The following is a 15,422-nucleotide window of genomic DNA, read 5'->3' on the forward strand; positions in this document are numbered from 1 at the left end:
ACCCTTGTCATAACACCTCCCTTACTCTCTTTATAATTATGTTCAAGACACATCTTCAAGACGATTTTCCTGACCTCTCTCTCCACACAGCAATACTGCTTTGTGATTCTCGGAAATCGGTACTTAGACCTCTCTAACTTGTTTAACATTCTTGATTATTCTTTGAATGTAGCAATTCTCTCAATAGGAGACTGTAAGATACTCGAGGCAGATAACATGCATTCAGGATCTGTTGTTTATATTGGCTGTATTTGTTTTCTGTTGCCACTGTAATAGATTATCATAAACTGGGTGATAATCAGACTTCACAATTCTGTAAAGTCTGAGATCAAGGTGTTGTAAGGCAAGTCTGTACCACCTCTGGAGGCTCTAAAAGAGATTTTTACATCTTTCAGATTCTGGTGACTGTCAACATTTCTCAACTTGGGGTTCATCACTCCAGTCTCAGCCCCTGTTGTCACACTGCTTCCTTTTCTGCCTGCTAGTCTCTTTTTCTCCCTGTGTCTATTCTGTTAGGATAAGTGATCGCATTTATGGCCCACCAGGATAATCCAAGATTATCTTCCCATCTTAAGATTTTTAATTTAAACGTATCTGTAAAGACCCTATCCCCTAATATAGTAACATTCAGATACTTGACATCATTGGTAGGTGGGGGGTGGGCATTTTTCAGCCTACCATAACTGCCTAACACCTATTCTCTTCTTCTGGTAACAACTCCCTTAATACTTCTTCTAACTGGTAACACTGTCCCGTAACTAATACATTGTCATTTCACCTGGCTCCCTCTACAGAACCTCTGAAAGACCAAGTACTTATCTTTCATTTAGGGTCACGAACCCCAGTGCAACTTCGCAGATGCTCCATAAAAAATATTTGCTGGTATGAATAAAGAAATATTGTATACCACCGTATGTATGGTGGGTTCCCTAATAGCTCAGTTGGTGAAGAATCCACCTGCAATGCAGGAGACCCCTGTTTGATTCCTGGGTCAGGAAGATCCGCTGGAGAAGGGATAGGCTACCCACTCCAGTATTCCTGGGCTTCCCTTGTGGCTCAGTTGGTAAAGAATCCACCTGCAATGTGGGAGACCTGGGTTCGATCCCTGGGTTGGGAAGATCCCCTGAAGAAGGGAAAGGCTACCCACTCAAGTATTCTGGCCTAGAGAATTCCATGGACTATACAGTCCCTGGGGTCACAAAGTGTCGGACATGACTGAGCGACTTTCACTTTCATACGGACAGTAATTACTCGAAAGAAATGTTTCAGTTCAGTTCAGTCGCTCAGTCGTGTCCGACTCTTTGCGACCCCATGAACTGCAACACGCCAGGCCTCCCTGTCCATCACCACCTCCCAGAGTCTACCCAAACTCATGTCCATTGAGTCGGTGATGCCATTCAAGCATCTCATCCTCTGTCGTCCCCTTCTCCTCCTGCCCTCAATCTTTCCCAGCATCAGGGTCTTTTCAAATGAGTCAGCTCTTCACATCTGGTGGCCAAAGTATTGGAGTTTGGGTTATCAGGTAATTGACGGTTAAGAGACTTCCACAAACCAAAAAAACCCTTTAACGAAGCAATGAACAGAAAGAGGGGTCTGCTGGTTGAAGCAGTTTCCACACGCTGTTCTGGTTTCCTCAAGCAGACAGGTTTTCTGTATAAGACAACATCCCTATAACTTAGAATACTGTAGTGGAAAGATGTTCACTCCCATCGACACCTTATTTAGCCGACCGCCTAATCGCATTATCCTCAACGTGCTTCGGTGACACGTGAGCCCATTCGGCATCAGGCAGGAAGATGAATTTGGACATACTCAGACCCTCAAGAATGACACTGGATCCTAAGTCACATGGACAACTTTAATCAAATAGTTAAAGGGGTATACTTCTCACTGTCCTTGAAGGAAAGTTACAAGGCTCAAAACAGTCTGGAGTTTAAACTCCCCTCCAGGTCCTCCCCACCCTTCTTTGCAAAACAAAGAACTCTCTCACCCAAAGTGGGAAAATAATGGACATTAAGGTTGATTACACCCAGCTCCCAGCTGGTCCAGCCTCTGGCCTATCTCCAGAATTCCCTGCCCCAGCCATTTAAGAGATAATTACTCCAAACAACCTGGGAGAAGAACAGGCCCCCTTAAGACAGTAGCTTTCCACATATATGCCTATATATATTTACTCTTTTCTTGGGTTAGTGCACTAGCTCACTAATCTGACTGCTGCCCCTTCTCACCTCATTAAAGGTGATCTGTTCCTGTGAAGTGCCAGTCTCGTTCTTTTTGCAAACCTCGCCTCCTCTAACTCCCTAACCCTACATTTTTTGGTGCTGAAACCCAGGAGGTTGAGGCTCCTTCTCGTTCTCCATGCCCAGCTCTTCGGAGCGTGGAAGCCTGCTGAGCTCACTTTCCTGCCCAGGCTTTCAAGACCTCCTCGAGAGGACGCCCTGTGCCTTCCTGAGCGGTACAAGCCCTCTGTAAGGGCTTTATTGGTTTTCCACGTAACCCAAGGAATACTGGCCTCTCTCTCTCTCTCTTCCTCTTTCCTCTACACTTTCTTTTCCGCGAGATGGACCCAACTCCAGGACAGAGGTCTTTTGCCATTTGACCTCCCTCCATCCACCATGAATTCTTGCCTGACCCAGTAGCCCAGGTAAGCTCGGACAGTACTCTAGGGCGCCATAGACTATCGTCCTTTCCAGGTTCCTGGGGAACCCTCGGGCTGAAAGGCCCTCTGGGGAGGTACTTGGGGGACGTCCCTCCCTCCTTCAGAGTCTCTCTCTCTCTTTGCCAAGTCAAAAGATTAGGTGATGACCTTTTCTCTCGACCGGACTGTTGCAAGCCATTTGCCATGGGGTCAAGTCAATCCATCCCATGGGACTCTCCCTTGGTCTGTGTAAAACAAAACCTCAAACCTCTACTCTTGATCGATCTCAAGGTTCATAAACTTGAGTCACTTTGCACTAAAATTTGGCCTCAATACAAACTGGATAACCAAAACCGCTGGCCTGAGTTCAGGACTTTCAATTTCAGTATTTTATCAGATCTCACTAACTTCCTCAAACGGAATGGCAAACGGTTGGAGGTCCCCCATAGTCAAGCCTTCTGGGACCGTAGAAGCCGTCCTTCTCTCTTCAAGGACTGTTCTACCTATCAAATCCTCCTCTACTCTCTCTCCCTCTCCATTACAAAAGAATCCAAATCTAAAGCCCCTAGAAGGCCCCCTAAACCCTCAGCCCCCAATTTCGACCCGGCAGATAAGCCCCCTCCCTACAGCCCCAGAGATGAGGCTTCCAGAAACGAGACCACACCCTCTAGCCCTTCCTCTTCCAAAACAGGAAGCAATGACTCCGAAACCCCAAGAGATGACCCCCCCCCCCCATCAGCCAGGACCCGAAGCAAACACATGTTTCCTCTCAGAGAGGTAGTGGGACCAGAGGGCCCTACACGGGTTCATGTGCCTTTCTCAATTTCTGATATAAGCCAAATTGAAGAAAAATTGGGATCCTTTTCAGAAAATCCTACCAGATACAGAAAAGAATTCCTCCACCTTACACAAGCATATCTTTTAACCTGGAGTGATCTTTATTACATCCTAAATGCCATTTTAACCCCTGATGAAAAGGAACGGATATGGCAGGCAGCCCGGACTCATCCTGATCAGCTCCATAACCAAGATTTAGGCCTAATCCGGTGTCTGATGATGCAGTCCCTTTAACTGAGCCACGGTGGACATATCAACCATCATATGATCACATGCATCATATGATCACCTGTTTACTAGAAGAAATACTAAAAAGCTCTCACATTCATGTTAACTATGTTAAGATAAGGGAAGTGACTCAAGAAAAAGATGAAAATCCTGCCCTTTTTCTTTCATGGCTTACTGAGACAGTCCAAAAATACACTAATCTAGATATTTCCACTCCTGCCAGACTTCTGTACCTACATATCCAGTTCATAAGCCAGTCAGCCCCTGATATTTGCCGAAAACTAAAGAAGGGCCTCGAAACCCCTCAGCGAGGTCTCCTAGAAATAGCCTTTAAAGTTTTCAACAATAGGGAGGAAGAAGCGAAAAAAGAAAAGAAAAAAAAAAAAAGGAAAGAAAGGCCAAATATGCTTTATTCACTGCAGCTATCCAAGGGAAAAAATTCAACCCCTTTGGCCCATCAACCTCCGCTCACCGGTATGGGACCTAACCCTCCAGGCCCCTGCTTCAGATGTAACCAAAGGGACACTGGGCTAAGTCCTGCCCAAATCCCTGGTCACCCACCAAACCCTGCTCCACCTGCAAACAATGAGGCCACTGGAAAATGGATTATCCTCAGACACTACCCACCAAATCTCAGGGTCCACCCCAGGCCCAACAACAATGGGCCAGAAACCAGACTCAGGGAGGCCCTGGCACCCCAGACCATGGTTCCTCAGATGAGGTGAGAGATGATCCAATTATGCCTGAGTTATTCCAGTGACGGAGCCCAAGCTCCAGACCCCAAGTCCGCCCCATACAGACGGACTCAGAGCTTCGGGTAATTGGCATGGTGGCCGGACACAAAGTCTCGTTTCTAATAGACACTGGAGCGGCCTTTTCACTTTTAACCTCCTTTAAGGGCCCTCTCCAACCTTCAGAAGTAGCCATCAAAGGGGTCTCAGGCATCCCTTTTTATCCCAAGATAACCCCTCCTCTCCTTTGTTCCTTTGGCAAAACAACACTAACACATTCTATTATAGTAGTTCCTCAATGCCCAATGGCATTGATGGGACGTGATCTTCTGGCTAAGCTACAGACTTCTCTAAATCTCCCATTCTTAGATCCCATATCAGTTATTTACAACCAAATGGCACCCGAACCCCTGGCCAGCCCTCACTCCCGAAACCTGCCCCCTGACCTTCCCCCGATAGATCCTCAGATCTGGGACACTGAAGCCCCATCAGTTGCCAGACACCATTCCCCTGTGCAGGTCTTTCTTAAAAATCCCTCTCAAGTAATAACCCAAACTCAATATACCCTGACCACAGAATCCTGACAAGGACTTAAACCAATAACCTCCCAAATGCTCAAAGCCGGCCTTTTACGGCCTATCTGTTCTCCTCATAATACTCTTATACTGGCAGTCAAAAAGGGACCCCACACCTGGCGTCTACTCCAAGATCTTCGCAAGATCAATGAGGTCATAATACCCGTACACCCCATGGTCACTAACCCTACACCCTTCTCTCACATATTCCCCCTGACACACTCTTTTCACGGTATTGAACCTCAAAGATGCTTTCTTTACTATACCTCTACACCACTCCTCACAGCCCCTATCTGCCTTCACCTGGACAGATTCAGACACATATCAATCTCAACAATTAACTTGGACGATTTTACCACAAGGGTTTAGAGATAGCCCTCATTTTTTAGGTCAAGCCCTTCAAAGAGGCCTACAAACTTTAGACCTAGACTCTACTACCTTACTCCAATATGTAGATGATTTATTGTTATGTAGTTCCTAGTTCCTCTCACCATAACTGCCTAGTCCACACTGCAATGGTATTAAATGCCCTAGGCAACTGGGGCTACAGAGTCTCATTCTCCAAAACACAAATTGCTTCCACCACTGTCAATTACATGGGATTACTTCTCACTCCCACATCCAAATAATCCCAGCTCAGAGACTTCGAGCCTTGACACAGACCCCCAGGCCCCAAACCAAGAGGGAACTTCTTTCTCTATTACGTCTATTGAACTTCTTCCGAATATGGGTCCCAAATTTTGCCCTCCACGCAAAACCTCTCTACCAAGCTACTTGAGAAAACTTAAATGAATCCTTATTGGCCCCCACCTCTCTCCACACTCCAATAGAGGCTCTTATCAAACATTTACTACAGGCCCCTTCTCTTTACTTACCTGATCACACCAAGCCTTTTTTCCTTTTTGTACATTCTCGACAATGACATGCCTTAGGGATTCTGTGCCAAAAAAGGGGGGACATATGGGGCCCTCTAGTTTACTTATCTAAACAACTTGATCTCGTCACACTCAGATAGCCACCTTGTCTCCAGGCTGTAGCTGCAACCACCCTCTTAATACCTGAAGCCCAACAACTAACCCGAAATGCTCTTCTAAATATATGCTCACCTCATTCCTTCAAAGATTTACTCTCTCATTGGGCTTTCCTTTCTCTGCCCTCTGCTTGACTACAAATCCTCCACACACACGTCCTAGACCCATCCCTTTCTTTCATGCCTTGTAAACCTCTTAATCCTGCTCGCTTACTCCCTACACCAGATCCAGAAGCAAAACACCTATCTCATGACTGTGTTCAGACCTTAGATATGACACTTAATCCATTTGAACATATAGCTGATCAGCCCCTTACTGACCCCACAGTCCCATCCTGGTTCATAGACGGCAGTGCCCAGAAACAAGCCCCATTTGGGGCTAGATAGGCTATAGTTCAGGGACAGCCCGACAAAGTTATCCCCCCTCGCCTCATCAAGTCAGCCACACTCCCAGCTCACACATCCTCACAACAGGCTGAACTGATAGCTCTTACACAACCTTTGACCCTAGCCAAAGACCAAAAGATAAACATTTACACTGACTCCAAATATGTCTATAACATATTACATTCTAACATTATAATCTGGAGGGAGAAGGGATTCCTCACTTAGAAGGGCACACATATTCTCAATGCTTCTTTTATTTCTGAACTCCTCCATGTGGCTCAGCTCCCAAAACAAGCTGCTGTAAACATTGCCGGAGACATCAGTGACATAGTCCTATCTCCTTTTATAACAATATAGCAGATCACAAGGCAAACTGGCAGGCCACCTCTGTTAGTTCTAGCCCAAATCGACGAGCCTAACATCCGCACCTTACTTTCATATTTACATTCCCTTTTCCACCCTTCTACAAAAGTACTTAAGACTTTCCTTCAGGACTTTATTGAGTTAACTAAGGATGATGTGACTTACTTAAATAATCTGACCCAAACCTGTACCATTTGTCAGTGGACAAATCCTAATTCTAACATTCACCCCCCTCCTTTCCCCACCCACCAAATTCACAGACATCTTCCCGCACAAGACTGGCAGGTAGATTTCACCCACGTGCCATCTGTAAAAAGGGTTAAATTTCTCCTAGTCTTCGTAGATACATTTTCTGGATGGATTGAAGCTTTCCCGACTACTAACAAACGAGCTCCTACTGTGGCTCAGCTTATTCTTACTGAAATCCTCCCAAGGTTTGAAACGCCTTCCTCCCTCCAGTCTGACAATGGGCCCAAGTTCACACCCCAAATCACTCAAAATATTGCACGAGCCCTTCAAGTTCCTTGGAGGTTTCACACTCCTTATCATCCCCAGTCTTCTGGTAAGGTTGAGAGAGCCAACCAAGTCCTAAAAGAAACTGACCGAATTAACAATCAAACATCAAGACTGGACTAAACTCCTCCCTTTGGCCCTCTTAAAGGTCCAGGCCTTACCAAAAAAACCCCTAAATATCAGTCCATTCGAGGTCATGTATGGGAAGCCCATAATACCTTTGGGTCTTCCCCCCTCCCAGGACAGTCCCAAACTGCCTTCCCACCTTCCCTTTCCTTTACTTGCCCAGATACAAGATGCCCTCTGCAACATACGGATGACTTACTCACTCAACCACACCCCAATCTTCCATACCCATCCCTTCAAATAGGAGACAAAGTCTATATGGCAGTTCAGTCTCCCACTGAGATCTAACCCCAAAATGGCAAGGACCCTACATGGTAATTTGGCTGACCCCTACTGCTGCAAAATTAAAAGAAATCACCCCTTGGGTACACATCACCTGGTTAAAAAAAGGTTATGCAGCCCAAAGATGAAAATGCTTGTCAGACTCATACTTATCAAGTTTCTCACTCTCACACAGGCCCTAGAGCTCTAAAGTTCTCACGGCTTCCACCAGCCCCAACTGGTAACGGATGAGCCTATTGGTTTCACGGTTGCATTTATTCCTGGCACAACTTCTGGCAGATATCTGGGTCTCAAGTCCTCAAGGATCCATGCTCGAACACATTGAAGATTACATCTCCACCCTGTGGCTACAGGGAACCTTTTATAACATTTACCCCTTTAAAATCCAATTCTTTTCCATAATAATCTATCTTATACTCACTTCCCCAAATGTTGTTTAACATCTTTTTCTTATCCTCCCTTCTTCCTCTGACCTACAAACTCCTTCAAAATGCTAACCTCAACTATCTATTCTGGACCCTTAATTTAACCCATACTTTCCTCAATGCTTCTAACCCACAATTGGCTAAAGACTGCTGGATATGTTTATCCATAATTCCTCTGGGAGATTCAGCCGTCCCCACATCCATCCTCGACCGGACCACAGGTAACATGTCCCTACACCACTCATACCGTGGAGAGCCTTTACTTGTCTCATATCTTAAATATCTTCACTCTAGTGACCAAATCAGAAATTCAGACATACTCTAAAATCTTTACTCACCAAACTTCCCTCCTTCAACAAAAAACCTCCAATAGGAGGCCCTATTGCCCAGAAAATAACACTGTTACAACCAGCTCCTTTTTACATATCCAGAAATTCCCAAAACAGTTCATGTGACCAACCCGTGGACACAATCCCTAACTCCATGTGCAACCATACCTCCACCTTACTCTTTGCCACTGGAAGGGCTATATATAATGTTTCTGGTCCTACAGGACACTCTTTAACCTTTACAGGGCGGTTTCCTTCAACATATTCCTCCACCTCTCCTATCATTGAGGCCACCTTAGCAGGGTCTCTCAGCATCCTTGAATGAACGATCAAAGTGAAAGTGAAGTCACTCAGTCATGTCCGATTCTTTCCAACCCCGTGGACTGTAGCCTACCAGACTCCTCCATCCATGGGATTCTCCAGGCAAGAATACTGGAGTGGGTTACCATTTCCTTCTCCAGGGTATCTTCCTGAACCAGGGATCGAACCCGGGTCTCCCGCATTGGAAGCAGACGCTTTAACCTCTGAGCGTCCTTGAATGAACGATCAAAACCTCCCCTCAACTCCTCTTCGCCATTGACTTTAGCTGTTGTATTACGAAACCTGGCCTGTATTTCCTGTGTGGGACGTCTACGCACCTCTGTCTACCGACTAATTGGACCAGAACCTGCACCTTGTATACTCCAGTCCAAACATTTTAATAGCCCTCAATGGTCAACCCTAGCCTATTCCTCTCATCCACAAACGAATAAAACGAGCCATTCATTTCATTCTCCTCTTAATGGGACTAGAAATAGCAGCTGAAATTGGAACAGGAACCGCTGGCTTAACAACCTCCATAGAAAACTATCAGACACTATCTAAAGACCTATCAGACAGCCTCCATGAAATAGCTCAAGGCCTAATAACTATTCAAAATCAACTTGATTCCTTGGTGGCCATAGTATTACAAAATAGAAGGGGATTAGAGCTACTCACTGCAGAGAAGAGAAGTCTATCCCTTTTTCTAGACGAATCCTGCTGTTTCAATGCCAACCAATCTGGTATTGTCCAAGGAGCTGCAAAAAACCTTACAGATGCAGCCTCACGAATCCACCTGAGATTAAGCAATTCCTGGCAGTCATGGTTAACAGATTGGAACTAGATGCCTTGGGTTTCACCCCTTCTCAGACCATTCATTTTCATCATCCTCCTACTCACCTTTGGGCCTTCTTTGTTTAATCTTTTCCAGGGATTCCTCCAAGATGGAGTCTGAGCCATTTCCCAAGACCAAGTCAAACTTCTTTTGCTTGAGACCCTGATGGCTAGAAGAGAAAATCAACACTACGGGCCTTAGACTTCCTTCCTCCCAGACCACAAACCCCTGACCCTCATTCATCAGCACAAAGAAACCTTGAACATTAACGGTGCCCACCTCTCTTTCTCTTTTTGTATATATTCCTTAGGGTCTAAAATGAAGGAAAATTACATGGCTCAAAACAGCCTGGAGTTAAAACTCCCCTCCATGACCTCCCCACCATTCTATGCAAAACAAAGAACTCTCTCACCCAAAGGAAAAAAAAAAAAAAGACATTACGGTTGATTATGCCCAGCTGCCTCTGGCCGACCTCCGGAATTCCTTGCCCCAGCCGTTTAAGAGATAACTACTCCGAACAACGTTGGAGAAGAACAGGCCCCCTTAAGACAGTAGCTTTCCACATATATGCTTCCTCTTTTCTTGGGTTAGTGCAGCAGCTCACTAATCTGACTGCTGCCCCTTCTTGCCTCATTAAAGGTGATCTGTTCCTGTGAAGTACCAGTCTCTTTTTCCGAACCTCGCCTTTAACTCCCTTACCCTACAGACCTTTACTTAAAAGTAATTTAAAAGGCAGGGGATAAACCCTCGGGGACTGAAATCTTCAACCTAAGTTAACATAAAGTGCAGTTCCCGCCGGCCTCTGGGTATGATGGGAAACGAAATGTGCCTCAACTGACCTGACCCAAAACGGGAGGTTACTCGGGGCTGCATTAGGGGAGAAGATAGAACCACTGGGAGAAGTCACGATGACAAGAGAGAATGAAAGAATCACTTTCTTAATCCAACATGGAGGCGGAAATTATAGGAACGAGAATGACCACGGTAGACGATACATCTAGATGGTAGAAACAGCGAGCCTGCCCAGCAAGACCAGACAATATAGACCTAACCAAGATGGCGCCAGAAGTTAATCTCCGGAGGGCAAAAGCGGCGGTGATTCCTCCGCTCCAAGATGGCGGTGGCGCCTGAGGCTCGCGGAGGGGCAGAAGGCGCCGGGAGCGTCTTTGCCCTCCTCCAAGATGGCGGCCGCCGTAGGCGTTGTCCCTGGCTCCGCCCCGCTGCCTCGGCTCCGCCTCTCCCGCGTCCTTCCCCCCGCCCTCTCGCAGTGCCCAGTCCGGGCTGTGGGACTTGCGCGAAGAGAGTGGGTTCCCGGCACTTGACATGGCGGCAGCGGCGGCGACTGCAGCGTCGAAGGGGAATGGGGGCGGCGGGGGCCGTGCTGGGGCCGGCGAAGCTAGCGGCTCGCGGAAGAAAAAGGGCCCGGGGCCTCTGGCCACGGCATACCTGGTCATCTACAATGTGGTGATGACCGCGGGGTGAGGCTGGGGCTCGGGAAGGCGGGGGAGAGCCTGGCCGGGGAGGGAGCTCTGCGGCCGGAGGAGCGGCGCGGCTCGGCCCGCCACGCGCAGCGCATCCTCGGCGGCGGGAGTCCGGGCCCCGGCACTTGGGCGCTGAGGGCAACCGAGGCTGGATCCTCCCCTGTGCCTACCCGGGACTCTCGCCCGGGCCGGGGGCCGAGCAAGTTCCCAGGCACCGGGTGTGCCCCGAGCTGGAGTTTCGAGGCTCCATGGGGGCTCGGGGAAGGCTGCCTAGGCGGTAGTTCGGAGGGCCTTGGGAGGACAGGTGGGCTGGCCACTCGTCCAGGTCGAGGGGGCGGTGTGCTGGGCGGGGAGAGCCCAGGCGGCAAGTCGCGGATGGCGAGCTGTTCCCTCTAAAGGCAGTGGCGGGAGCTGTGGGTGCAGAGTGACCATTTGTTTCCGCGGCTGTTTTCAAAATCCCCGATGAGCTTTAATGTGAAAGGTGGTGGAAGAGCGTTCAAAGTTTTTGCCCAGTGACATGAGCAGTTCTGTGCTTTAGGTGAATTTAGACTTTATAGGATGGGTTGGAGCGGGGAGGACTGTAGAGATAGAAGGCAGAGTTACTGGGGAGGAGGGGAATAGACCCTGGAAACAGATTTTACCCCCTCTAGTTTCTCATTTCAGTCCATCCCTTGTCACAGCGAGTTTTGAGTTCTAGTTATGACACTGATTAGCTGTGTGACCTTGGATAAATCGTTTAATTTCTCTAGACCTCCGTTTGTTCATCTGTAAAAACTAAAGAGTTGAGCTAGGCGCTCTCCAAGTTTCTCCAATTCTTTGATCTCCTGATTTTTGATCACAGGATCAGACGAATATATAGATTTTAAAATTCATTTGTAAAAAAATTTTTTTCTTAACATGTAATTTTGAAAAATTTCAAATATACAGAAAGGTTGAAAGAACTGTATAATGAACATCTAATTTGATTTATTTTTAAACTAGATAATACATTGGCCAGATGCAAAATTGAAAATATATGCAAGGGCATACAGTGAAAATCTACCCTCTTGTCTTCCTTTCCACCCAGGTTTCCTCCCTAGAAGGCAGATAATTTTGTGTACCTTTAAGATACTGATACAAGCAAATTGTACAATCATACCCCACCCCTTTTTAAAAATACAAATTCTAATCTATTAGCATTTCAGCACCTTGCTTTTTCACACACACACACATGCACAAAATATATTTTGAGAAGATCATAGGAGCTTTATGACTATTGTTAGAAATAGTATTGAAACCTAGGCTCAGAGAAGTTGTGACTTGCTTATCTTGTTTGAAGTCACAGAACTTGTTAGTAGTAGTTCTGGGTCTAGAACCCATGTCTCTTGACTCAAAGACTAATGAAGAAATATTGCATGCAAGCTTGCTTTATCACATAAATGGTCACAGTGATTTTACAAGAATATTCAGGAGTGTTATGTGTGTGTTTATATATAAAAATTCTTGTCATCTTAGTAAGGACATTGTACTGAAGATAGATTTTTAAGATACATTGGGGAAGGTGAAAAGAGTATTTTTAAACCATTAACATAGAGAATAGGGTGGAGGGTAAGAAATGGTATCTTAGACCAGGAAGACAAGTTGGGGATGTGAGAGTAAAGTAAGCTTTTTTCTAGGCCACTCCTGCAGTGCAGGAGACCAGGGTTCGATTCTTGGGTCCGAAGTTCCTCTGGAGCAGGAAATGGCTACCCACTCCAGTATTCTTGCCTGTAGAATCCCGTGGACAGAGGAGCCTGGCAGGCTGCAGTCCATGGGATCACAAGAGTCAGACACGACTTATCAGTTAAACCACCATCACCAATGCTGAACCAGTAACACCATTAAGGAATTAATTTCTTTTTGGTTTTTTTTTTTTACAGACTCTTGTTTGATGTCTTTGCATGATAGTTTCTAGAAATAACAGACCACATTCCCCATTGCCTAGTTAAGATTGTACACATAAATAAATCTTCAAGGAGACATACTTTAATAAAGGTATACAACATTTCAGTACAGAACTTAACAAATAAAAAGCTACAAGATCTGAGAAATTTATTTTGGAGGACAGTAGAACAAAAATGTGTTCAGAGCCATATGCCTAAATGCTTCCCTGTTTTGGTTTTGTATTAATCTGACTTTCTTTATTGAATTGATTTTGGGAATCTCAGCTTAAAAGCCTTTTATTCTTAAAAAAAAAAAAAAGCTATTTATTCATGTCATTTGTAGTCTTTTAAAACAACAGCTTTTAAGGTACCAGGAAGATACTTATATAAATAGTTTAAAACATCTTATCTTCACCCTTTTATTATTACAGACCCTTTAACTGCACAGGGCATTAAATTTTCCTGTAATAGTTTCTTTTGTCTTGTATTTTCTGGCACCTAATTTAGCCCCTCAAGGACCAATTTAGCTTATTCCCTTCCTCTTGGCCTTGTTCTCAATAGGCAAGGTTGCCAAAAAGCCGAGCTCCAGATGGGTGAGGTGCCACTGTGCTTTTGCAAAAAGCACTCTTGGTAGGATGTTGCTGATGGTGCAGCATTTCTGTGCATTACATACAGCTTGGCATTTGAGGGTGATAATCCATAAATCCAGGATAGACTCTGGAGGTCACCTTTGGCAGTATCTGTCTTTGCCATGTCTTTCTATTATAATCCTACTTAACCTTTTTTTTTTTTTTTCTGATTGCTCTTTTTCTTAGGTGGCTCGTTATAGCAGTCGGTCTGGTCAGAGCATACCTGGCTAAGGGTAGCTATCATAGCCTTTATTATTCCATTGAAAAGCCTTTGAAATTCTTCCAAACTGGAGCCTTATTGGAGGTGGGTCATGAAATTTGTTGTTGTTGATTTCTATTGTAAAATTAAAGACACGCTACTAAATTATATTGAAGTAGCCATGTTTCTGTTGGATTTGCTTTAAATGTTAAAAACTTGGCTCATAGTATGCTATGTATAATGTTGATGTCTGGTTTATCTTTTTGACCAGGTAAAGTAGATCTCATTTAACTTGCATTACCTGAAATGTATTTTACATTCAACTTTTATTGGAAATCAAATTAAACAAACTTATATTAGGTTTAAAAAAGTTCCAGGAAAATTCTAAGGAACTGCTAGCAAACTCGGGGCCTGGCATATAATGGACACAGTGAAGTTGGTGAGTGTAGGATGTCAGGAGTGATAGATATAAGAATAGTAGAGACTGTCTAGAAGCCTCCAAAAATTTTTTTAAACAATAGTTTATTAATTTCTCTGTTTTAAGGATAATGTGTATATCCATTCCTGTCTTCTGGGTTAAGTACGTTAGGATTTTTGAGTGGCAAGTGACAGAAGCCCAATTCAAATTATTTTAAGCAAAAGGAAATTTATTGGCTTCCATAGGTGGTAAAGATATAGGGTTAACTTACAAAATCAAAGAAACCAGCTCAGGAATGAGGAATGAAAACCAAGGATTTGATGTTGCCAAATTCTCTTTCCATCTCTCATCTCTGCTTCTCTGTTTCTCTTTGAATATTGGTCTTAGGCTCTCCTACTGCAGATTGCCTTCTCCACATGGTGGGAGAGAGCTTATTTTTCTTAGCATCAGGGAAGGATTCTGGTTGGCCTTACTTAGAAAAATTACTCTTGCCAGTGATGTGAGATACTTGTTTAGTCAGATCTAGGGCACATCCTTCTGGCCAAGAAACTGTAGACTTTGTTAATGGAAAAAGGAAGATGAGATAGCTTTGGGCACACACAATAGCTGCCTTGGTTCATTATGGTGAAAATTTTTCAGGTTGCAGAGATCTGGTATTCAGTTTCATTTCACTTAGCCTCTAGGTTAAGCCCATCATGATGTTTGGAAGGATATTTAAGAAAAGACCATTTATCTCTATGAAATAAAATGTGTTACTTCCACCTCTCCCCCTAATTTTTGAAAGCAGAAAGTTAACAGTTTTTGTTTTTTTCTCTCAGAAAGCAGAGAGATTTCAATACTGTCCTTCCTTATACATTTAAGGTAGATAGTATGATGTAAAGAGCCTACAGCCGGAGCTTGAGTGCCTTATTCTAAGCATGCTAGTTTTACTAATTTACTTTGTGAATTTGGGTGTGTCATTTATCTCTTGTCCACCTCTTTCTCATTTGTAGAATAATTAGGTGGAAGTAGATTTGTAAAGTTCCTTTCTACCCTAATAGGCCATATTTTAAACTTGGAGGCTGAAATTTTTTTGGAAAGAGGCAGTAGTAAATAAGTAGAACTTGTCTCCCGGACCTTTGGCCCACACAGTTCTCTAAAGCTACAGAGAAGCAAATTTGGAATCAAGACCATTAGAAACTGCCTCAGTGCTTGA

At 44.8% G+C, this 15,422-nt stretch overlaps 1 protein-coding gene across 1 annotated transcript in view; it reads left to right on the top strand.

The window, feature by feature from the left end:
• The first annotated feature begins 10,846 nt into the window (after positions 1-10,846).
• The window catches only part of HACD2 (3-hydroxyacyl-CoA dehydratase 2), an 88,964-nt gene continuing 84,388 nt past the window's right edge, over positions 10,847-15,422 (top strand). The window contains exons 1-2 of the mRNA XM_043873789.1: positions 10,847-11,077; positions 13,797-13,914. Of these exons, the coding sequence (XP_043729724.1) occupies positions 10,923-11,077; positions 13,797-13,914 (273 nt within the window). The 5' untranslated portion in view covers positions 10,847-10,922. The remainder of the gene's footprint in view (positions 11,078-13,796; positions 13,915-15,422) is intronic.

Source organism: Cervus elaphus, chromosome 19 (assembly GCF_910594005.1).
Source record: "Cervus elaphus chromosome 19, mCerEla1.1, whole genome shotgun sequence".
Taxonomy (NCBI): Eukaryota; Metazoa; Chordata; class Mammalia; order Artiodactyla; family Cervidae; genus Cervus; species Cervus elaphus.